General features: G+C 36.9%; 1 protein-coding gene across 2 annotated transcripts in view; it reads right to left on the bottom strand.

The window, feature by feature from the left end:
- Window positions 1-26,703, bottom strand: part of LOC141467673 (uncharacterized oxidoreductase ZK1290.5-like) — a 49,395-nt gene that overhangs the window by 785 nt on the left and 21,907 nt on the right. The window contains exons 3-7 of one of the 2 annotated variants that reach the window (XM_074152311.1): window positions 25,193-25,294; window positions 13,767-13,858; window positions 8,451-8,633; window positions 7,895-7,954; window positions 5,560-5,661 (exon numbers count right to left, since the gene is read on the bottom strand). In XM_074152311.1, coding sequence (XP_074008412.1) covers window positions 5,566-5,661; window positions 7,895-7,954; window positions 8,451-8,633; window positions 13,767-13,858; window positions 25,193-25,294 — 533 coding nt within the window. In that variant the 3' untranslated portion in view covers window positions 5,560-5,565. The remainder of the gene's footprint in view (window positions 1-5,559; window positions 5,662-7,894; window positions 7,955-8,450; window positions 8,634-13,766; window positions 13,859-25,192; window positions 25,295-26,703) is intronic. The other variant, XM_074152310.1, reaches the window with a different exon arrangement.

Raw genomic sequence — 26,703 nt, forward strand, 5'->3', positions numbered from 1 at the left:
TTTATTCCAGTGATACAGACCAGTCAAGTAAATTCCAAATCCAACTTTTCTGCTAGGGTAAACTAAAGACATCAATGGGCATAACTGAACTTAACTTGCTATTGTGAAGAAAGAGAAGTCTTAGATGGAAAATCCGCAATTATTTGGCAGATCACAGATATTACTTATCTCTAATATGGGAAAGGGGGAGCAGTAAAATAGCCATTTCCTGAAAAAACCAAACCACTTGTGATAATGTTTCAGATTAATCAAAGGTACTTATACCTGGTTTATAAGGCATTCATGATATATTATTCATGATAATCACAAACCATGTGATATAAAATAGCTGGTTTCATTAATATAAAGAGTCCATTAAATACATATTTTTCAACATCAGGAACGTGAATTTATACCACAGTATATGTATGACCTTGACAGCTATGCCTCGGATTAATCTTCTACCACCTTCACACTGCACCCAAAGCAAGTGATTTACTGTAAATTCATCTTGGCAACATTATACTTATGGATATTCAATGGGGTGAATCCAGGTCACGAAAAAACATTAGGAAAAAATGAATTCGTAGAAAGAAGAAAACCAAAACATAACAAAACAACAGAAAGGAAACGGTGAAAGTAATTGTGCCCTCCACTCCCCCCCTCCAAATTTCACAGCCAAGTTATGAACTTAGCACTAGTTCGTTATACTGGAATTTTGAAGCCTCATCTATGAAGTCCTGGAAATCTATTTTGCTGGAGAAAAAAACAGAACAATCATTAGTAGGACGATAATGCTGCTAACATACTCCTGAATTTCCTATTAGTAGTTCAGCTCCAGGATGATTCTCAAAGGGCGCTGGCTAACAAAGCCACTATTCAATATTCCTTGTGGGCACAGTGAGATCGGTACAATGGATCTGTGCAAAGCTGCTTAGAGGAGCACAACTCCTAACATTGGCCAAGCCTACGATGTTTAGAGTGATAACCGTTATATCACTGGGAAGCAGCATCAGCATCATTGATTTAAATTATTTTCAGGTTTTGTGCTCCCCCTCCCTCAATGGATAGCGGCAAGTTTTCAAGATACTTCTCATGTTCTGCACCCTTGGAAGTCATTAATATTCTATAATGTCCTGGCGCTTGAAATTAGTCCTATGTGATGCTGCAGATGGATAAGCAGCCATTCATAAAGGCAAATAATAAGGCTGCATCATTTATATCATTAATATAACATCGGCTCACTACCACGCAGTGCAAATACACTGTCTTTCAAAAGTGCAGACATCTTGAAGGAGGCTGCAAAAAGTGCCAAAAGATTAAGTACAGAAAAAGACTCCCAGCACAGCAACACAAAAAACTGCCAGAAGGTTGGCTTATCTGCTGTTTTTGCCCAACACGCTATAGTCAGAGATGAGCTTCAAAGCTTTGGGAGGGGTGTGGCAAAAGAAAGAGTTAACTGCTCTTTAGTGTCAGCAAGAGCTACTCCACCTTTGTTCCCATTTTCAAAAACACGGGTTTAAAATCAGCTTTCCTGTCAGAACAGTTCAGCACCGCTGCTTTAAAAAGAAAATCAGCTGGTGTTAACCACAGAGCAAAAAGAAGGGTTACTATTATGCAGCCTGCTTGGCTTCACAGATTTGTGAATTTACTAGTAGTATAATTTCTTTATTACACATGCTAGTGAGAAAAATAATGTCTTGAAAGTTATGCTGTGAGACAGGTGTGGTAGAAACACTTATGCAGGCTGATTAAAAAAAATTTCCTGAAGTATGCACTTTTCAAAACCATTCCCATTATTTTCCAATTAAATGTTCTTAGGTGCCTTCATGTCCAGTAATATAAAAGATGAACTCAGAAATAGGCAAGAAAAAGGAAAGAGGGGGCCACTCAGAGTCAGACATGAAGCTACTTGGCTGCACAGAAAACAGCCTCACTCTTTCGACTGACTTTCAGTTTAATTTTCCTCATTTGTTTCAAGAAAGTTCCCTTCCATTAAGAGCCACAGTGCTCCTGTAAAGGCAGCTGATTGCACTTAAGTAGATAACACTGATAAAGAGTATCTTATTTTCAATAATGGTTTATCTCAACTAGGAAGGAGTGCCCCAATCAGTCATGCATCCAATTTTCAGGTGTATTGCCTACTCCTGTTAGCAAGACGATGGGCTACATTGATAAAACGGATGCATCGCTGTGTCTTAAAAATGGTCACTGTAGAAAGGCGAAAAAGTTTTCTCCCTAGAGAAAGCTTGTCGGATGGAAATATGGACGAGCGGAGGAATTTCAGCCCTGAGGAAGAACATGCATATCATTCCAAGAACTCACTTAAGGGATGAATTCTGAGTTTAAAAACAAAAACAAAAACAAAAAAAAACCCCACAACTCAAAAAATGAGCACCTCCAGGCTAATTGACCAAAGGAGAAATAAACAATGGAGTTAAACGTCCTGATTTTGTATCTTCAGCACTTTTATATCCTTTTTGGTCTTCTAGGTTCTGCTTCTATTACAGAACATCACTCCTCACTGCTACCCCTAAATCTCACTACTGTTCATTTTCCAATTTCTTATTAGTCTTATTTCTTTATACTATGATCAAAGTTGTCAGTACTTCAGAAACGCTCATTTAGATGAAGTGATGTGGACTTATCTTCAACAGCCTTTTCTTAAAACCAAAACTATCTACCACATCTATAATGTCAATATAATTGTAAAGAGGAGCATAAAATATGAAGCCACTGAGCCTGTCTTTCCCTCCACAACTTGATCAAAAGTAGAAGAGGATTTGATCAATGATTCTAAATTAACTAAGGTAGTATAAAACTCAGGAATGCTGTATTCAAAGGAAGGGCTCCAATGATATATCCCAAGCACGCAGGAGATAACAGGGTTCCAGTCTCTTGGGGCAATTACAGCTTCTAGCAGAAAACAATAGCTATTAGTGATGGCACAATATGCAAAATGGCACACCTGGGAGAAAGACAGAATGGGTCAGATGAGTTCTGGCACTTAAAAAGCTTATATTGCCTCAAATTACACTCAACTTTGTAAATAGTTCAAATGAAACTCTTTCGTAGTTTTAAAGCCACTACCTGTGGTGAAGGAATTGCTAGGAAAGATGACCAAAAAAAAAAATCAACCCCACCCAGAAAAACGTCCTGAACCAACAATAATTAACCCTGAAGGAAGTTAGGAAAATATCAGATTAGAATTGTAACACAGGAGCCACAACAGCTCCTTAAGAAGAATGCTTTTCTAGCAATACTATTTCTATCTGATTATCCCTTCCATTACTCATTGTACTTAGATACCATGATCAGAGAAAACTGTGGCTTGACTTCCTAGCAAAAGCAGACGCAGACACAAAACCATTGTAAAATCTCTTTGACAGAGGAAACAATGAAATCTATCAATGAATTAGGAAGCCGTCCTCACTGTAGCCTAAAGCCATCTATGTGAGGGATTAGCAAGAAAATCTGGTTTAGTTCTGTTTAGCTCAGAACATGGAGGTGATCAGTCAGAAATAAGCGCAGAGAAAATACCAACAGGGTACGTTGGTTCTGACCAACATGGGACTTCTAGCCGCATAGCTAGTCCTAACTGGTATTGTTCTGGTAATACCAAAGCTAGAATTTGCTAGCATATATAAAGATTTGATTCACTTTCGTGTTGCACCATTTGTGTTGAAAATAGTATGTTGATGTGACATCTGTTTCTTTAGAAAGTAAAGCTCCAACTTCTCTTTTGTAGTTTCTGAGAAAGTCTTCAGTGCCAAAAAGCCCCTTTGAGTGAACACTAGGCACGTGATTCACTTCTAGTCCTGGTTTTATGAATTCAGATACACTGTGAAGCAAGAAGTCCCTCAACAGCACAATAACGTTTGTTTTTTTTTTTTCATATTCCTAAGGTATTGTCTTATGAAGTGACTTTTCAAAAGCAGGATTAGCTTATAACCACTGGTAGAAAGGTTTATTTTGGGGGAATCTTTCCAATTTTCACTTAGTCATTGCCATCACTTTGTGCAAAAGCTAAAAAAAAGCCTAAAAATTACCTTAATTTTATAAATAAGCCTTACTTTTTGGAACTATTGAATGCCTCATCACAACAGTTAAGCCAGGTGCATAGCTGTTCTTAGACACCTAAAGTAGCATTCCCAGATACTGAAGTGCCCCAAAACACAGGCCACGCATGAAACTAGAAAATAACCTTACTGTGGAGATTGTGTATCTTTCTTGGAACAGTACATTGTACAGGTATTAGTGAGCATAGCATTTCATACATTACCTTGTATTTTAAAATAATAAATAATATGTTAATTATTCCAGAAGCAAATCTAGACAATTTTTTGTGGAAGTGTTTACCAGGAAAAAACAGCCAATTATTCTGGGGAGCTGTTATCAAAAAGGTAAGTTTTTCTGTATTTTAGCCAAGCTGTATAGAAGCTCTACCTTGAGGACAAACAATGCAGGCTGGAATATATGATTGTTGTAAGTCACTTCTTGATAAAAAACTAAGGAGCTTTGTTTCACAATATGACTATAGCAGAACAGGACTGGGAAAACTGCCTCAGGAAGTCCACACACAATATAAATCATAGTCAGATTTTCCATACCTTTCTAGACACAGGAACTCCTAAAATATCAAACCAATGTGACTAGAAGTTGAATTCTCAGCCGACAAAAGAATCTGCAGACATTTCTCAAAACAGATCTGTAAACTACATATATCTACATCTACATCTATCTCTCAATATACATACATATTTTATAAGAAAATCTGAGGAACAGTATAGTCTCTTCATGAGATTTCCTGGACAAATCCATAAGGAAAGCTAAACTAATTCTCACTAACAGCTATGCAAAACTCACCAGAATTTCCAGTAAGAGAAAAAGATCAGTAATAACAAAGATGCCTCTGACTCTTGAGCTCAACTCTTAGCCCATTTGTACATGGACTTCTCTGGGAAGGTTTCTACTTTATTATACCTATAGACTAGTAAATAACATTCATAGAACTCTCCGGGTCAATGTAATATACGCATAAAACTTTTTTTGTGATGCTCAGATACTGCTTATCACAGTGTGATTATATTTTTGATGGAGACTTGCAGTATATTGTACAATATAAATACTGTAGTAATAATGGTATTAACATGTCTTGTTCACACAGCTTTTTCTTCTTCATACATCATACCCTTCTAATGAAGTACTTGAAAAATTAATTCATACTTAACACCTGTGTTGTACACTAGTAGGTAGCAATTTTTCTTATGTTTTTAAAGAAGGGATATCGCCTCATGCTCTTTAATTAAATGGTCCGATGCAGGGTCAATGGCATAATTAGGAGGCTTTGCATCTGCTTCAATGAACTACAGATCAGGATTTGAGATGGAAATGTAAGATCCCTGTACTAAAGTGCTACCCTCAAAAATATATTTTGTCCGTTATCAATGTTAAGGATTTCAAATCAGTTGTCATTAATAGCAGACATTAATCTCACAATTATTTTCTTATTGTGACCTTCCCTGAATTTAAATTGCATGGTGTGACTCACTGCTCACTGACAAAGGAAAAAGCTCAAACCTTCATTCACACAATAAGGCTTGGGTCCCAGGAAACATGTCTCCCATCATGCATTCCATTCAGAATTTCAACATCGTCTTCTGCTATTGTAAAATCAAACACCTATGGGAATGCATATACAGTTAACATCATGAACATAGAGAAAATCAGGAGTGTTTCTATTATTTAAACTGACCAAGATTCTTTTAAATGTCAGGCAGAATTTTTCTATATTTTTCCTTCTGGAAATTCTTATATTTTGTCATAGACAAATACTCCGTTAAGCAGACAGACTCCACTGGGTTCTTTGCTCCTTTTGTGACTCATTTTCATTTGTAGACTCTGTTAAGATGGTTTGGTGGCACTCTGGCCTCAGGCAAGGGTCCAAGACAAAGGTAGTATCAAAGCTGGTTTTGACAGCTCTCTCTATGGTCACTGCCAGAGGTATACGAATAACTTGACTGCAATCCCTCTGGAAATCTGAGCTCAATATTTCACTTACATTCCAGTGTTCAGTCTAGAGTGTTACAGTTGTTTTCCTCAGAACTCTAGCCAAAGAGAATTATTAGAAGGTATCAGGACATTCATAAAGCCAGCAAACTAAAGACTGTATCTATCTTTCCTATGTGCACTTAAACTAAACACTCACGGAACAGCTAATACAGAACCAGATACAGTGCCACAGTGGCTCAGCGCTAACTCAAACTTGAAAGCAACCACCTGGCTTCATGCATAGGTTCTTACAGCCACCGACTTCTCCCGGGGTGAGACCTGCAACATGAATGACGGTGTCAGTGTTTTCTTAGCAGGTGTCTTATTCAGACATCATCACTTCAGAACTGAAGTTGCTTTAAGCTGGTCTGTTGACTTTGTCAGTGCTCCTCCATACTCAGTAAAAAAGATCCTGTGGAGCCTGAACTGCTGCCAAATGATCTCCTCCCATCCTGCGTTATCCAGCAATCAGTCTGTTGGAATGACCTTTGTAGTTCAAATCTCAGTGTAAATGCTTTTTAAACCTAAACCAGGGACCAGTCACAGAACTTGAAATACTATGTATTATACTATATACTGAGGGCTTAATGAGGTCCATGCTTTCACCAACTGACTAGAGGTGGTAGAGGCTCAGGTCAACACACTGACATGGAGGAAAGAAAAAGAAGGGAGATGTGATAAGCAACACCTGATAACTGTGCCAGTTCTCCCCTCCTCCTCTCCACCCTAAGAGTTTTAAGTTTTGCTGCAATGCATTCCCTCAGTTGTGTGAAACGAATTGGTGGGGCCATAGAGCAAACTCTGTAAAAAATAGAATTAACCTGGATTTAAAATATCATTAGGAAAAATAAATAAAATAAAAATGAATAAGGAAGGATTTTTAACCTGGTTTTGTTCTCTGATCTCATTCACAATACAGTACACCGCAAACAGCTCTGCTTATACCACGGAAGGCAGTGTGCATGTCAGAATAAGTAGTCAAGGCAGGAGCTATATAAACAGACACAGCCACCAGGAGAAATCCTCATTACATGTACGTTGATTTACACACACGCGTGCACGCACATACACACACACTGATTTAACTAGCAGACAGAAGTTTCCTATCTTGCAAAGTTTCTTCCTGATTTGCCAAACAGTTGATACCCCAACGATATTTTTGGAAGTAACAATAAGGTTGCTGTGGTTTTCCTTCCCCTCCTCCAAAGAAAGCACACTTTCAGATTAGAGAAACGGAGAGGAAAAATTAAGTAATGACTTAAAAACATTTGGTATGAAAAGGGAAAAAAAAAAAAAAGGGTGGGGGGAGTCATGCTGCCAATCCTCATTTGTTCCCCACTTATCTTTGTCCATCTCTCTCATGCTGGGACTTCTCTGCAAGTTGAGTAGAAGGAAGAAGGCAGGGGAAGAGTCAGCTCTGGCAGGACTGTGATTTCCTTAGAAGGTCTCTATCTGGGATATCCCCAAAAAAGTTTTGCAGCTTTCATACGGTGTTACGCAGAGCATACAAAGTCCTTCCATTTGTCCTACATGCCTATCACAAAAAGGGCCTAACCATAACCACATTAGGATGTTCTACAATCAGCCAAGCAATAAATAAAAATATTACTAATAAAAATCAACTGTGAAAGGTCTTCCTATAGATATCTTTTTTACAAGCAGTGACTAAGTCTCCAGTTGATTTCTGACATTTGTGAATTATTGTTTTCTGCTATATTGCAGTAATTTTATGGTACTATAATTTGCCAATTTCAACTGAGTTGCCCCAATATAAAACTAGTATAAGAAAACGGGCAGGCAAACCAAAGTATTAAAAACAGTAATATGGATGTTAGTCAGACTTCGGTGCATAACGAAATATTACCTTGCAGTTCTCCTGTATTCTCTCTGCTTTTGTGGACTTCGGAATAGTGACAATACCATTCTGAAAAACATAATGCTTCTCATCATTAAAATTTACATAGTTTCCTCATGTCTTCTGAGGTTTTAATTTCATTTTCGGAGGACACTGACATTTCCAGATGCTATTTTTTATTGCAATTATATGCACTGCATTAAATTCCAACACAGACTATGTGGTTTATGTCAACTTAATACACTATTTCACTGCTTAGTACTTCATGCTGAGTGACAGAAAAGGAATGATGCCCCATACTGCTTGTAACATTTAGTTTGAAAGCATCTCTTATTAGTGGTTCTTTTTATTCTTTACAATCACATTATTTGCATATTTAAAATACTGCCATGATTTGTTTACTAAATTCCAAATTTCCAGTACGGCATGGTTAGTTCACGTGATATCAACACACTGAAGGCAAAAATACTTTCTGTATAAATTCTAGTTTGATACAAAAAAACCAAACTATTTGCATTTTTTTTCCTGAGAGAGGAGACACGTTTTCGTTACCACCCTCCATTACCTGTATACTCCAGCGTATGCAAATCTGTGCTGGAGTTCTGCCGTATTTCTTTGCCAGCTGAATGATACTAGGATGAGTGAGTGCTTCACCTTTGGCTAAAGGACAGTAGCCTTCAAAAACAATATCTCTGCTCCTACAATAATCCACCAGCTCCTGAGGTCTTTGGAAAGGGTGGTACTCAACCTTAAATAGAAATAAACTTTTAGTAAAAGCGTGGTGAGTACATTTAGTAGTAAACATCATGATAAGTGAAAATATTTTTTCCTCTCATTTTAAAAATACAACATGAGTGAAATCACTGCTTCTGGAAGACAAGCATAAGTATCAGTTTTAGAAGACACGTGAAGGATATTAAGAATATTAATTTACAAGCATTTTGCCACTAACTGGCACAACATTTTACTGTGTATTTTATGCTTCCTCCAGAAGTAAGGTGCCTGAAGCAGTAGTCTGCCCTACCTGCAGTTGGACTTGCACTCTTGTTCTGCACTGTGTTTGAGAATTATATGCAAATGCATAGTGGAAGTCAGCATCAGGTAATTTTTATTGGCAATTTGAGCCTACCTTCTCTATTTCCTTTCCTGTTTCCTGTTTCTTTACTAATGATCTTTGAGTTGCACAGGCAAAGGGAGGGCGCTGGTCAGGGACTGGGTTTGCAAGAGACCAACCAGAACAATTTGCTTAGGATGAGGGCCTGACCTCGGAAGCAAACTCTGTTGGCATGGATTCTACATAGAAAATCCTGTATTCTGTGTGTGGTGTCACCAACAGCTTATGCAGGGAAGCAATCATGCTGTGGAATGAAGTGTGAAGGAGACCCTTTGTAGGAAGGAAGACCACAAATTGCCAAGAACCAGTTAAAAAAGGAAAAGCAACAAGCTACAAAGACATAGTTGTTGGAAGCAAAAGGAAACAGAAGTTACCAGAAAGTAAGGATCTCACAAGAGCCATGTATTCTGGCATGTAACAAAACCCAAAAGAGAACCTCCGTAATATTCCTTATTATGTTCTTTAAATAAGTATTTCACAGTTTATACATTGTAAGAAGAATACCTTCCTCTGCATTCAGATGAAAACAGGTAGTGTTTTCTTTTATAAAATACATAATCATGTGATGTACTTTTGTGACTGGCCGTCACCGTTGTTCCAGTGATCTAACTCTTTGCGCATTTTGAAGAAAAATACTCCTCTGAACAATTACCTCAACACGTGGAATCTGGAAAATTTCTTCTGCCACGAAGAGGACAAATGAACATTTCCTGTTTCTCATCTTTAGAACATGTTGTCTTTTCAGACAACAATAGTCAGGAACAATAGGCTGGCAGTCATTCAATACGCGCCGAGAAAAAAAACTGTGCCCCTCGGAGGCTGGGCTGAGTCAGCCTAAAGCTGCTATGATCTAAATTACTAGGTAGACTCGGGAACTAGGTTCAAGCAGCAGACACATCCATGTCTTCAACCTTTGATGTTTCTTGACCTTTGAGTAGCCTTTGTATTTCATGTTTTTATGTGTAAGACCAATGTTTAGGTCATACAGTTATTCACTTGTTTGCACCTGAGCTGACTAGAAAATATTCTCATTGTTTTTACACAAAACTACGAGGGGAAAAAATAAAGAGCAACCAGGGTGTATTGCTCAATTATTACAGTAGTAATAAGCGATTTTAATAGACATTCTTTACACTATGTGTAACAAATAGCATAGCCTAGAACATATTAAATAAGGAATGACATATTTAGGATCAAATGCTGAAAAATCTGCAGTATCCCTATGGCATTTATTATTAATATAACTGCAAGCAGAATTTACCTGCTTGTCTAATAAGATTTTTAGCACAGTTCCAGGTTACACCAGAAACATTTAAAGCAAGAACAGCATGCTGAGATGTCACTTGCCTGCTTCACAAGTGGAACACACGGCAACAACTACTTCCTACTTAGGAAAATTATACTTTGTGCCTTTCACTGAATCAAGCGACTCCCAAATTTTGTGAATTGAATTTTGGCACATGCAGTTGTGTGTTGGTAGCAGCATCTTTCTTCTTAAATATATTGCTAAAATAATCAAATGCATAAAATAAGCCCTTTTGTATTTATTTTTCTTGTGAAAACTTTCTGGAAGGTTCTAGCAGCATCTGAATGCAAGGCACGAGCATCCTGAGCTACAAGAGGTATAGGGTGAGTGGCCAGCATGTTCTTCCCCTCAAAATAATAATTCTTGCTTCCTAGCTTGCCCCACCCTTGCTATTTTAGTCACCAAACTTTTCTCAGGAGAGGGCTGTCTGTCACATAGTGGTAGAGGAAGATCTTGATCTTTTCTGGCACTCTACCCCAAGTGATTTGTGTGTAAAATCTGGCATTTGTTTAATAAAGCAGTTTGCAGTTCACGTTACAGAACTCTTCACAGCTCCTACTTGCTCGGTCACAGGGGAACTCTAAGTAAGCACTGGTCTTTACAACAGTCTTAGCACAATGGGGAAAAGCTGAGCCTAATAACAATCCTGATACACCGACCTAGAAAGTCACACCTTAGATGACAGTATACAAAAGCCTTACTCTTTCCACCCTGCTGCAGGTTGTTTTCACCTGGTAAACTTTCCCTGCATCTGGACTTCACTCAGTTTCTCAATGGGAATGCACCATCTTACAATTATTTCTCTTTATAAAACTGAAATACAAGCCTAGAAATATTTTCTCTATAGAAAAACAGTTCAGGTGGGTTTATGTACAAAGGGGTTGTTTCCTAATGTCTCAAAATACTAAAATACATTTCTACCTCATACAAATGTACATAACAGAGCTCAATATTAATGGAAATACTAACATCATTAAATCTCTCCGAGGTCATTACACAGTAATTTGCACTTCTATAAACGTAGAAAAAATATTGACGCACATTCCTACATGGAATTCAGAGAGAAACAGTTTATGTTTGGTTTCAGTGTATCACTTTCTTAAATGAAACATATATATTAATTAAATTCTTATAAAATGTAATTTTTTTCTCCTAATGAGTGACAGGCATAAAAGTCTTCAAAGAGACTTCAAAGACTTCCTTGAGCATAAACCCCAAGCTTACTACTGCCAAGTCAATTACAAGCTCTGGAATACAAGCTTGTAACTTTTATGTTGTAGGCTTCATTCTACATGATGCTAAAATTAAAATATTTATCATCATTTTACACAGTGTTTAAAAGTGTTTTTAATAGTAGACTGTAATTTTAAAAGGTGCTTACTTACTACTAAATACCTTAACAGTACTATATTCTTGAAAAGACAGGCCTTTCCTACTTCTTTAAAAACCATGATGATACTGTTTTTTTCCAGGAATGCAGAAGAGAGGCAGTACTTACAACTTGGTTTGTAAAACAGAAGGCAGCATTGCTTACTATCTGGTTTGCAAAGACTACAGAAGTCTAATAAAGAACCTCCTTTCTCCTGCCTTCCTACTTCCTCATCTTCACAGAAAAAATAACTTTCAATTTTAACATCATAAGAACTGTTGGGATAGTAAGAACACCCTAAATTCTTTATGCAAATTTACTACAGCTAAGAGAGAAGTGATTTTCCTTGACTTGTTTGTTAAATATTTAGACTTTGTACACAATGATTGTTTGCAAATGTTTTGTATTTAGAAATAAGTTCATTGAAAGAGTGCACTATTTTATGCATAAATATAGCAAAGATCTTCTGTATTATAAGGTCTGGACAGTGAAATAAGAATTCAATATAGCACTTCCATCCCAAATTTAAATTTAGAAGTTTATTAGTTATTTGATAATGCTTAGGTAATTTCACCATCAGACTCAGCAACTCTCCAACAGTAAGCAAGAAACAGAATAAATACTCTTTTCATGGTTTAACTGATGGTTTATATGATTTCTGTAACTCAAAGTTAAATTAATGCTATAACAAAACTGTTCAAAGTGGAACAGTTTGCAGTGGCATGGATATTTCATTGGTTTGTTTTTGTTTTTAATTTGGAACAATGCAGTGCGTCACCTTAAAGAAATGATGATCTGAATACAGCAGGGGCACCCTCCCACCCCCAGCATCACTACCGTCTCAACTTTTTGTCTCCCTTTTCAGCCACAGGAAAAGAGATGCCCTCAAACAGTATCAAGAAACAACTTTTCTCCATTAACACTACTGGCACAGTAAGAGTGGTAACATTTGGATATTGTGGGTATGAGGAAACTTCAAAACAAATCCAAGATTACATCTTTTTTCCTTGCAGTGATTTAGTAGGACACTGAAAGGCTATTCTCATTTAACAGACAGTAACAACTTATGCCAAACTCCAGTAAGACTCTGAAGATGTGTATTTCTGAAAAGGAGACACAACTGAACCTTGGCAAACTCACTGATTCTTAAACAGTCATCAACCTGCCTATCTTAAGTCATATTTCAATGGCTTATAATCGAATGACTGAACCTAAATGTTTTATATAGTTTTAGGTTAATGTAACATTACTCATGGTTGTCTTTTAGTAACCTTTAGTCTAGTGGATAGCAAAAATCAGAGACTTTAGGTTCTGACAGTCACATTCTGAGCAACCTTTTAGTGGCTCTTTATGACATTAAACCACAAACAGCTGCCAGAAATCCTCACCACCTGTACAGAGGGGAAAAGCAGGCGCCTGCACTTCATCCATTCCAGTTCCATGCCAGCATAAGCACACTTTCACTGGCAGGAGGTTGTAGGAATGGGAGCGTGAACTTTCAAGCACAGCTGCAGGCAGAAAACTGCAACAAGGGAAAAGTTGTGTTGTGGAAGTCTGCGGATATGTAGGTTGCCAGTTTTTATCTGCCTAGGGCAGCAAAAAAATTTTGCCGGGGCTCTCACAGCACCTTCCTAAATGAGAAGTTCACTGAATCTAATGTGACCTTGAAATATGAATATGAAATAAGAGGTGTGCAAGGGAAACAGCACCCTTGTTCAAATACTATACCCTCTCCAAAACCTGGTTCACTCTGGAGATGCTAAATGTTCACTGCTCCTTGAATTTTATTTCTGAACTGTTTTATCATCAGAAACTAGCACAGGGACCATTTGTTTGTGCCTTAAGACCAGCCATAAACAAGTAGCCTGGGAGAAACTGGGAAAAAGAAAGGAGGAAGGACTTCCACGCTCCCTGCCCCCCACTTCAGGTCATCTTCCTGAATGGTTTTCAAGATGTACACAGAAATGAAAGAGAAGAAATTGTATGACTAAGGTTAGTTTGGGTGTAGCCTTTCAGGCATAGGGCATTATTAAACAAAAAAACCAAAGCAAAACCCCAAACCCAGATACTTTAAATATGTTTATCCACTCACCTGATTAACATGTGGAGTAATCATACAGTCTTCCTTTAGTTGCTCAAGATGACTGATAAGAAAGTTGCTTACACCAATTGATCTACACAAACCTAATGAGAAACAGAACAATTTGGGACAATCCTAACTATTCGGGAGAATGACTTGAAAAATACCACTTTCAAGAGACAAAATGATTGTACACATCATTTCTGTACAGCAAAATACTGCAAAGTAACACAGAAAACCAGCACCGAAATCTAGTTTGACAGTATTATCTGAAAGCATGGTTCCGTCACAGTCACACTAGGAAATCATTTTATAATCTAAACACACTGGAAACTCCCCAGTGTATAAAAACCCCAGGCTAAATTCTGGGAAAGGCTAATGTAGTATAAGCAAAGAACAATTGGACTCCACCAGAATGAAAAGAAGGAAATGGTGTTCTGAGCAGCTTGCCAAAACTAAAGAAAAGTGGAACATTTGCAGAAGACTAATAAGGTGTGAGCAATACAACACAAGAACATGCAGCTCAAATGAACTATGTAACGCTGCTTATATTTCTATTAGATCATTACGAGATGTTACATAAAACTCAGTATAAAAACTTTAAGTGAGCAGTACCTAACAAGAACCAAGGTGGTTAAAAATGTAGCTAGATTTCTCAGCTCCTGTTGACATGCAGATAAAGTTAAATGGCATATACTTGATACAAAGATTATTTTTTAAAATAAACCTTAAGCGTGCATGCATGTGGTATGTATTAAGTGTTGACAGTCCTGAAATCTGATGTCTTCCTTCTAACCTCAGATACGATAAAAAACAAGTCTTAATACTGGCCTGTCACCACACCTCAACCCTGACTCATCGTTGGTAGTTGGCCCTTACGCTGTGCCAAATACAGTTAATAGGGAGACCAACTATGGTCAGGCTAGTAGTGGTCTCCTTCAGCTGCTGATTCTGTGGACTATGAATCAGACTCATTTCTTCAGTACAAAAACTTTGTCTTGATTGACTTGATCTGCATTTCAATCCGTAATTCTGCAGATGGAAAGTCTGTCTAAAAGGTACATGAACATGGAAGTCCAATCACTCTTGTTAATACAGTGTTTGTGCTGGCTAATATAATGTATATGCATGTTCTTATCTATATACATGCATACAAATATCTATAGCAAAAACCAAAGGAATTAAGCCAAAAGTTATACTGTTATTTAAAAAAAAAAAAAAAAAAAGTCATTGGGTGATTTCAGTCCAGAAATCATTCCTTTGACAGCAAGTGTCTGAAATTGCCCTCATTCCAGTCAGAATCACCACGTTCTTGAGGTCTGAAAAAATCAGGTTTTCATTAGAAAAGCCACTAACCATAACCATATAAACATAGGCAATTTGACTGCTATGTTGCTTTCACATATTTTAGCAGCAGAAGCAGATAAGATGCACAGCAGCAAAACCTGCACACATACTATCACTTTTTAATGTGGTTTCTTTTGTAGAACAGAAAAAGGAGAAAAAAAATACATTAGCAACTGAAATGCTAGACAGCTTTCCCTTACAGAAATTATCATTGTTCAAGATGTATAACATAATTAGGTTATAACCTGCACTATAGTGATTTGCACAATTTGTGTGTAATCTGCCAGACAGAACAAAACCTAAGCTTTTGAGTTCTACTGACAAACAACCCTGGAGTGTCAACACTAATAAATCATTATGCCAAAGCAGTCAGAGAAACACTTGCAGTTTTAACACAATGGTGAACCAAATATCATGCTCTATTGTTGAAAGCTAAGAAGTTACAAAAAACATGCTGTTATTGCCCTTGAGGAATAAAGCTTTTATTTCAGGCTGAAATAAACCAAAACTCAATCACAGACATGAAAGATGAAAGTGCTTATTAAACTCGTCCACTTTCACAGAAAGCTTCCATTTTTTTCCCCTACAGTATACTTTTAAGATGTTTTGCTTCTAGCATACTTTTCATAGGAGACTTTGAAGTCTGTTCCATAGTCCCATTGCATTCACTGGTAAGTTTTTTGTTAGATTTCCCATAAAGAAATTCCAGGTCAGTTACATTTCGTCTTAAAAGTCATCTGAGTTGCTCCTACTAAAATCAATATTATTGCATTCCTGCGTTAAGCGTGATGTCACACAGAGAAAGCCAAATTCAGAATTGCCAAGAAGTAAACATTTTCGCAGACAACAGAGAAACAATAATTAGAATTTCAGTGTTTTTGTGGAACCAGCATTTTCTTAACACTTTTTTTTTTTTAAGGGAATGCAATTAAAACATTTCATTTTCATGAAATCCACATATTTAGTTTTGGTAAAGTTAGAACCATTCGCTTCAACTTCATTGCTTTGGTTTTAGTCTAGTACATGAAAGTTAAAGTGTTTTGACTTTTGTATTAAATTACAATATAAAATACAATAAATACAAAAACAATTGCACAGCCTGATTGCATTAAAAATCTTATTTCAATGCATGGTGGAAACATGAAATCAAAACACTGGAGTCTCCTGAAAAATAGAGAGTCTAAATTTTAACAAAAAATCAATGGATTCTGCTCCAGAGCATTGCTTCCATCTGCTTGATCGAAGAATTGTTCTGTATGGTCAAATCTGGGAAAGACTGCCTTAAAGCAGGAGATTATACAGAATTATTTCTACATTTACATCTGCTGGATTATTTCCCAAGAACGAAGAAACAGAAAGTTATGGACAAGAAAATGAAGGTCTGGTTAGCTCCTGGGCCTTATCCGACAGGCCAACATTTGTGACAATGTATATCAAACAAGATACATGAAATGATCACATCAGCAGTAGAAATAAAAAAATATATATATATTGAGAAACTTGCATAAAAGGGTCCCAAGTCATTGCCTTGAAAAAACTTGGTGGGGGGAGAGAAGGGGGGAGAGCACATTTCCTTATATTTCCTCTCTCATGGAGCTCCGACAGAGGTAGGTTCCCCAGAGTTTGTACCACAAGTCTCAAACCCACCAGAATGCTCTTCAAAAGGGTGGTTGGGAAGCATTTATTTTCAATTTAGTATGTGTTTTGTGTGCTTAAAAATCCCATTTCAGGGAATTCAAGCACAATTCATGTCTTAGCTGTTGCGATAGCAGGTGGTTTTAACGTCTATACTTCTTTTTAACTTCACCAGTTTAACTAGTCCTGAAGTTCAGGTCTTCTGAGATAAAAGTTTGCAATGTGCTAGCTGCAATCCCTCTAGAAAATACACTTTTTAATATATACATTTATACTGCCTTATTTACAAAGTCACAGAGCTTTGACTCAGGGAGAGAAAGCATCCTCCTTATCTGCTTGAGGAAATGAGTGGTTTGGCCCCTAAAAAGCAGATCTGAGAAAGTGCCAGGTGCAATAAACAAAGAGTTTGCAATTCCCTATTAGCTCCCAAAGCTTATAGAGGCTTTGTCCTGCTGCTTGCAACTCTGACTTCACAGGCTTGAAGAAAAACTTGGCAATGGTGGTTCTTTTATGCATGCTAAAAATCAACTGACCACAATGGTGGAATAGAAATTTTCATCCAGCTTTGAAAAACTATCGTGAAACTCTGCAAGACATTAGAAAACATACTGGCAAAATAATAGTTGATTATAGTGGGAAAAAAATTAGTATCTTTTCTATTCTACAAAAAAAAAAAAAAAATCTTGGCCTCCACCACATCAGTAATTTCACCACACTGTATTACTCCCAGCTGCTGTGAAGCAACACATCGCGCTAATGGACTGATTTGCAATGCAGTTGTGCTCTAAGCTTAAAGCATTTTTTATGGCAACCTAGAGAATGACTGGGTATTTTTTTTTTCCCTTTACTTAGTATAATACCAAATTATGCAAAGTTTGATGGGCACTGTTAGCCTTGCAACAAAAAAGCATAAATATACTGTCTTGGCACCACAACATTGTTTTAGTACAATAGTGAGCCTTATCTTTCTCTTGCACTACTATGGACTTTTATCAAACTTCTAAATACCCTCTGGAATATTAAATGTACAAAGTTCAGATCAAAAAGGTTTTTTAAATAATAAAACTGGATACTGGGTTTGTTGAGCCCATTTTCCTCCCCCTCCCTGCTGCTCTACATGAGTCACAGCAAGGGAGAATTCCCACGTCCAGTGAACAGTGCCCATTCTGTTACATCTTCTATTCAGGCCACAGAATAAAAACACAAACGGATCCACTTTTCACAAGAGGTCAACTACAGTAACTGTATCTTTATTAAAGGAGGTTACACAGGTTGGAAAGGTCCACATTCTCTCCGATATGCACTTCTCTGAGGGTAAATGGTATTACTTAAAAAAACCATACAAGATTTGATTTCAGCACAGCTTGCTAAATCAAAGCTGTAGGCTGAGTGTGCCTCACATGCAGATTGCAAGCCAAAGCCTTGATAAATAAAGCACAGGTCTCTCAGACAGAACCAATAAGGAATGAAGTTCTAAATCTACGAAATAACACTTGCTCCCATTTCACAGACAAAAAAACATAGACGCCACAAGACTAAGTGTCCTAAGACACACAGGAAGACTGTGGCAAAATTGAAAACAAAAATCATGCTTCCTCCCTCAAAGGATTTATTTTTACCCTATGCATTACTACAGTATAGGTGCTTATCTGCCTTAAAATGACTTTCCTGCTACTACAAATCCATGATCATTACTCCTGCTACAGATCACCTGTGAACCATGATAAACTGAGGACAACAGGAGAGGAAGCATGAGTAGACATGAGTTGACAACTTCTGTGACTGAAAACTCATTATAAACATTCAGTTTACACAACTGTTAAATGGCTAATTAAATAGCATAATGCAGCAACACTACCATAACATTAGCTTAGATTCTGTGTCTTTGACCTGGCTGCTCATTCTCACTACTTCAATGCAACACTATCTTAGTTATGTTGACATATTTTTTTCCTCGAGTTGACATTACAAATCAGATCAAAGAAACCCACCAAAAAGGCTGTTTGGTTGTTTTCAGAACTGAATCAATTCCCTTGTACTCTTACAGATTTTCCCTTCTCTTATACCAGTTTTAAGCGTGCAGAATCCCATTGTTAACAAAAGATTGGACATTATTTATGGAGACAAAAAGTTATTTTGGACAAGGACTTTCCTTTGAAATGTTTTTCAGCACTGCCTTCTTCTGAAGAGTTCTTGTGTTCACACTGGGACCTCCAGGCACTTCTGCGTGGGTGCACAAATGTGTACATTTGCTTTAAGTAAACTAAGCAAAAAAAATTATCTAAGTTTTTGACAAAAAAGATTCACTTTTTTTAGAAAAAGCACAAACCATATACTGCAATAAATCACGAAGTCTGAGGGCTTATTTTTACACTTAGGATTACCCACAAAGTCCTTAAAATTGGGGGGAGGGGGCTGTGTAGAGAAAAAAAAAAAGAAGAAAACACAACAAATGAGGATAAACATTTGTGTGTGTTTAGATTTGTTCCCACTTTTACATCTGTACCAAAATTACTTATTCTATGGCAATTTGTTCTTCTTAAATAAGATACTGCACATTATGAAGTCTTCTTTATGATCTTTAATATAAACGTGTAGCTTTTGGGGTATTTTTTGCATACTCTTTTAATTGCCGTCTTATCTGATCAACAGGGTGTGGTGCAACCAACATCCTCACCAACTGCAACCACCTTCAACCCATGAAAACACACTTTTGAACTGTGTTTCTGATAAAAACAAGCCCATGAGACATCTTCATCTGTACAGAGAGAATACTAAAGACAATGTGAGAAAGATGCGTTGCTAGGAAAATTAGTTACTTTACTTATTAAAACTTTAGTGCAACTTACGTACACATTCACATATGACTTCTACCAACATAAACACTCTTGAGACAAACGTTTTGTGGAGCTGTAACAAAACGTTTGTGAATTGTTAGCTGTTCATCACTTGACAATACAAGAGAAGACTTAAAGTAATTTTTCAGTAGAATAAAAGCAGAATACGTCATCTAGGAAAGGATGTACTAGAAATTTGTGCCACCTACACAAAAACCGTATTTGGTTTACTGAACCCTCACTCATACTTTCAAGAACTGATAGAAAATGTTGTAAGGAAAGATGATGATTGAACTGGTCTATGTCCAAAGATGAAAAGGACAAGAATATTGTTGGGGTTGAACAGATTTCTTCTGTCACTCGGAATTAGGCAAAACATAACTTTTTTTCCAGGAACACATTGACATTGCTTCAGTTACTGGGCTAAACGCTTTCTGTTATTTTAGGGGACTCTCTTCAAATCATACATGAATACTACTAAGCTAACATGTTAATGGAATAATTGTATTTATTTTGAAGAGCATTTCTCTATGTTTAACAAAATCATATGTTAACACATTACGGGATTTCTGATGCAAGTGTGAGTATTTCACGTAAGCGTAAGATGTACTGCTTACACTAAAAAGATAAGCAAAAAATTTTACCCTTAGTAAAATGGCACAGAGTCCCAGGGGGATCTGAACCCAGAACAACCACCACATTACTACTGGTGCCAACTCCAGGCAAAAGCTGGCTGCAGGCCCTCATTCTTCCCAGCATTTTTAGATGGAGGAACAAGTAATCATGTGCATGTGTGTATGAAAAGCTTGCAGAGATGATGGGCTAGCCACAATGCCAAAATCAAGGTCATTAAAGACACTCAGTGCATATGGAAAGGGTCATTTTGCTAGGAACAGACCAATTACCAGTGAGCATATATAATGACTATTCATGATGTCAAAGCTGCTTGCCACACTGCTTTTGTCTGCCAGCAGACAAATGCCTATGCAAGAATGTTGCAGCTGTCAAGGGAATATTTGACTCAATGTATGTATCTTGGAATGGATTCTGTAGGCAGTCTGGCCACTGTCCTGAGGTACTGGAGAGGATAATTTCATAAAATGACAATGTACGAGACCACAAAAATTCAAACCATAGCCTTGATATTACAAGAATCCTAGTTGATTTCAGCTGTTACAACAGAAAGAACCAGTTATTATACACAAATGTCTCACTAACCAAAATGAAGATATTTTTTTCCCCCCTTTTCCCTCAGTTCATCCCATAACTCTTTAAAGGAAAACACGTATGCAGGCTGTTGAACAAAGACGCACATCCAGAATTCCCTGCCTCTCAGCACTGCAGTACAGATAGAGACTTCTTTACTCTGACTGCAACCTTAAGACAGATGCAGTTATTGAGTCACTCGACTCCTGTGAAACAGCTCCAATCAAACTGGAGCAGATTAACAAGTCACAAAAGATAACAGACAGACAGAAAGACGAAAAAACAAAAACAAAAAAAGAAATGCTACATTCTCAGGCAAAACAGCATTTAAAAAAGCTAATTCTTGAAACTTTAAGGTTGTCCTCAGCTAGTAAAGGACAATCAGTTTAACAATAAGATCTTTCCTGCTATGAATAAAGAGCTATCAGCTTGGTCTATCAGAAATCACCCAGTATTTTTAAGTGTGAGTTTTTAGTGCAGGTAGTGCCTTTATCTTCATGTTAATTCATGTTATGGAATGATACAATTGCTATACACTTGTATACTGTAAATTTGTGGCTACCTTTGCTGACCAAGACTGTATGGTCTTTTTCTCTGGAAAGATATTAAGGGAAACCAGCAAATTTGATGACTAGGTTCTGGCTATACAACAGGAATACTAAAAAAGCAAACTAAAAGTATAATCTTGCCTTGTTTGGAGAGAAGAAAGGACAGAGGATAAAAATATACAAATTCCAGGTTAAAGAGGGAAAGATACTGGTAGGACTTTTAAGGGACTCCAAGAAACATATTGAAGGATTTAGCCATGAGAAAATAAAAGACAACCATGTTTAGCCAAAGACTTTGAAGCAAACCAGAAAGACACAGGGCTGTGTTCCAGACACATCCAAAGGGATTAGAACACCTGAAGTGGGTAAAACTCTCGGGGCGTGTGATTTTAACATAGATAATAAATGTATTATGTCATACTGTTACAGTAACAGGCAACAGTGGCTTCAGAATCCCTAAGATTGTTCATTACGGAGACCATGGCAGATATGAGAGCATACCCAAAAAATGCCCAGCTCAGCTCCAGCTCAACTCCAAACCTTCATTAAGGGGAAGCACTACTAAGCAGTCAAAGATTAAGAAACAGTAAACTTAAAAGATGCCCACACATCTCAGTGAATGGACATCTACCAGTTTACACACCAATTTCATTGGCACATGCTGCATTCAAATAACAATAAACCTGCTATTTCTTCTACAGCCAGAGGCACTTGGGAGTTTACTAAAATTGGACTCACTATAATCATAGGAGATTTGTCTAACTTTTTTATGTAAGTTTTCTGATCCCTAAAATATTTATTTAAAAAATTTTGACAAATTATTTAGATTTTTTTTTTTTTTAACCTGTAACACAAAGTGTTTATTATCTGGGGGCAGAGTCTTATAAATTAGTGCATACCGACCTGGACAGGGGCACAGACCCGTAACCTCTGGCCTCTCCTCAGTTAGCTGGGTGAGAAGATACTCAGGCGAGAAGCCCAGCAAGTTGTGCTACTGCAACCCTGTGTCTCAGCTGCTATGTGCTGGCTCTCAGATGAACCTGGTTGAATCTATCTTTGTAGGCACAACCTAAAAAATAAATTATCTCCAAGCTATGAATGTAGATTCAGTTGGGATTTTTCTTGTGTCAACTTGTGACCATTGTGACCAATCTAAAACTTAACACAATCTTAAAAAAAATCTGCATTAAAGACTTTTACAGTCTTGGGTACTAATAGTTTATTTACCCTCCTCCTAGGGCAATCAATAATAACAACAATAAAGACTACTAACAATTTGCATTCTTTTAAAATGTTGTTTGCCCCAGGTAATGTAGAATAAATATTAACCTGGATTTAAATTGAAGTTGACAGAGATTGATGAGATTTTCAAATATCTGCACTCAAACGATCTGTGAATACAGAGAAGTGATTCAAGAAAATCTTATTAACTTCAACCAGACCAAAGACTTAAGTAATATTGAGGTATTTTAACACCTCATAAGTCTCTTGCAGATAGTCCCATAACAGAAAACAATTTTTTTCCACAGAAAACAGCCTTTATTGTCAGTGCACTTTCTGAAACTCTTCAGTGTGGACACAGTTGCTAAACTCACTAGCAAGTTGTATAATTTCAATATTTCCTTTGAGAATTGACTGCAGAAGCATATTATTCATTTAGATGGTCAATCCTTAAATGTGAAGCTGTTAGTTTCTACTATTTTTTTTTTCAAGAATAAGCATTTACATACAAAGCAAAAAGAAGGTAACAGGATTGCAAAGAGGAACCGATGACTACCTGAGCCAATGTCAAGTTCTGAGAAGACAAAGAACTCACCTGTTTAGTATAGAACTTACAATTTCCACCCCTCCCCCCAATAACTGAAGATGACTCTTCTTCCTCAAGTAAGGATTTTGACCAAATCCTATATTCAATTCATACCAAAACTAACATGTTGCTCACATAACACATCGCAAGTCACATAAAGATATGCAGCAAGTGTTTAATCTTCAGTGGAAAGGCTAGTGGTTAACCATGCAAACAAATTATTTAACATTTTCCTCAGGAATCATTGCATTTCCATCTCCAGAGTGACCAACATTTGCGTATCATTTCCGTAACACATGGTTATGGTCAGGACATCCAGAGTCTGTATCCCATAAAGCAAAAATGTGGAGGTTAATGTTGAAGGCACTTGATTCAACCAGACTAATAAATTTTCTTTCCCCTGTGGATGATCTGAGGTAATTTAGACAAGCAGAGCTGGAAAACTTACGCTCAGCTAAATGAATCCTGAGTCTACAGAATGCTTAAATTCAGAAGAAGACTGAGGGTAGCAACATGCAAATTGACAAAACTGTTGAAGAAATGCAATTGCAAGAAAAATAATTATAATGTGGGATGTCTTTAAAGAGGTAACACGCATAGGAGCAAAAAATAAAAGTAATTTTTCCTCTGACTATGATGCCAGTGATGGTATTTCCAGTGTCTTACTGGAAGACCACTGAATAGCTCAGTCTTTCCCATTAGAGAGGGAGAAAGAAAGAGTTGTGTAAAACAGGAAAAATCACAAACATACATGCAAAAGCATAAAAAAGCTAATAGCATAGGAATAATAATAGGAGGTGAAAATACAAGCTGTTTGCAGTGAATTAGGATGGCGTATCTAGGCACAAATGACATGCACTAACTTAAATACTCATTAGAAAAAAACCTTCTCAACGGAAAGATGAAGTAACTTGTCAAATAAGCCATCTTTGGACATAAAAGTCATTGATGCTTTGAAACATTAGGTTGGTGTAGTGTTTCTTTAAAAACTAAATGTTGCAATCCCTTTCATGGCAGAAAACACTTTTTGCAACTTCCCTTGTGCTTAATATAAAAAGCAAGAACAAAAGACGTATCAAAGATAGTTTACTTCTGTGTTTCCAGAGGAAGACCAAAAGTAACTGAAGGGTTGAAGTGTAAGAGAACAGCTTTATTTATTGCTCTGATAAATCTGATAGTGGCACACAGCCTGTAATTGCCTTTGTACAACTGTCTGGCTACAATCACTATTTCAGTAACTCTGGGTTTACGGATAGACTACTCAATCCAGTAAATCTTCTCCTTGTCTGTGGAACTTCTCCAATGCTGTAAACAGGGTGGTCCATGTTGTCCAAGAACTGCACAACAGAATCTTCTCTTACAACACTATTTCTAATAATACTCCATACTTCAGGACCAAAATTCTCCTCTGAAATTTACACGATAAATTTTGATTGAGGCAGTGTCCTCTTCCTATTGCTATGAATGTAAACTGAAGTTTGCAGTGCACCCAAAATCAAATTGACAGTTGGCAGAACTTGAGAGAAGAGCTCCCTTCCTTGATTTTTTTTTCCTTTCCCCCAGAAGTTAGTATCAAAGAATCTGCAGTTAAGTATTTGTCTGTCTTCTAGTCATTTTGTTTTGTTGACCCTTTCTAAAACACAAATGGATCTACAAAGTACCACAATATATGCTAAATTGGAAAATGGCATCATACAATTAAAAAAAAAACTAAAGGAAGAACACTTAGCATGATTTATACTTAAAACAGAGGAGGCTACTACAAAGATGTTCTATAGTGGTATATACATTCCAATTTGTAGATTTCCTCAAGCACACCATTAATCTCACGGGCAGAATTTGGCACTGTTTTATTTACAAGCAACACAAAGCTCTCTCATTTCACTTACCAAAATGCTAATGCTGAAATTTCCAAAGAGATTCACGTAACTCACTCACCAAAATCCCACTGAAATATAAGCATCCAGTTCCAAATAAGTTTTGGAACATCTGTCACTATGAATTCCCAAAATTCACTATAATTCCTTCTACCAAGATAGGTTTTCATTATTATATTACCTTTCTCATAGAGCTCCTCCATTGCTCTCCAGGTTTCAGCTCGGACCTCTCGATTGCTTTTACCCGGAACATGTGCATCAGGCCAGTGTATTAAATAAAGATCTAAAAAAGAAATAGAACCAGACTACTCAGTGAAGTGTCCAAAAAATATATATATCAAACCACATGAAATAGCATTTTCCCTCCATAATGTCCCCTAACATATTATCATAAAAATAGTTACAATTACTACTCCATGATCATTACTGTATACATCCATTTACTTTTAATAAATTAAATTTACAACATTTCATTAACATCTAAAGGTAGCATACATTGCACATGTGCCACAGGTTTAGGTCACTGTAATCAGAATTTCATGGTCACATATGCACTTAAACTTTCAGCACATAACAAGCCCCCTTTGAAGCAAAGGGATTGTGGTCCCTGGAATTAAGACTGGACTACTGCTGAAGTGCTACAAGTCTTCAAGTTTACTGAAGATAAATATGTTTGGCAGTTCTACAGATATTTTATACAACCTCAGCAGTGGGTCTGGTTTTTTTCCTTTCTAAAGAATACTTCCATTTACAGATTTCTGTTGAAAATTACATTACATTCTTTCATGCAGGTGGTTTTGGTTGTGGGGGGTTTTTTTGCTATAATTTTGTGGCATCATTTGTGATTTTTTAAAGCATTTTTAAAAATACTATGTTAAGGGAACAAAATTGCGCTTTACTACATTTATAAAGTGTTAGCACAATTTCAAGCACAAGATTTACTGCTGATGAAATTATCCAGATTACCTAAATTTAAAAAATGACAGGATCTATAACTCCTTTTAAGTTTGTAGATGCTGTTAAGACATTCTGAAGGAGAAACTTAGGAGACACTCTGAAAACAATTACATTTCTATTTAAATTCTAACTGCAGACGAAACAGGTAACTGTAGGCATCCCAAAGAGGTGTTGGTCTTTGCCACATATATTACTCTGACACAAAACAGGAAAAGGAAATAAATGCATGACTGAGATGTGCATCATTGTCTTTGTGCTTTAAAATGTTCCTTTATTGGCAGTTCAAATATAGAGTTATGAAAAAATAAGCTTGTTTGCAATGAGCAGAGTTTTGTTCTTTGAATGCATCACCCCATTCATTTACAGCACCTTTTCTGGAAAATACAGACCCTCTGCCATGATTTTTTTTTTTAATTCACTTTTAAAGACAGAACTAACAATTACTTCACTGGGCTGGTATATTAGCTTTCCACATCTTTAAATACAAATGCAACCTCAATCTAAGAGGAAAAGGTAACATCAAATTCACTACAATACACCAGTTCCTATTGGGGTACCTCATTGCAACACTGTTAAAGAGAGTATTTTGCTTTAATTACAACAGTACAGAATTTTGTACAGTAAGATACATTACAGACTTATCAAAGAAAAAATACTTTGGGCGCATCACAAAAATCATGAGCTAAATTTGCACTTTCTGATATCAAGAACACCCTAGACTTTTAAACACAATTG

Source organism: Numenius arquata, chromosome 8 (assembly GCF_964106895.1).
Source record: "Numenius arquata chromosome 8, bNumArq3.hap1.1, whole genome shotgun sequence".
NCBI classification, from domain to species: domain Eukaryota; kingdom Metazoa; phylum Chordata; class Aves; order Charadriiformes; family Scolopacidae; genus Numenius; species Numenius arquata.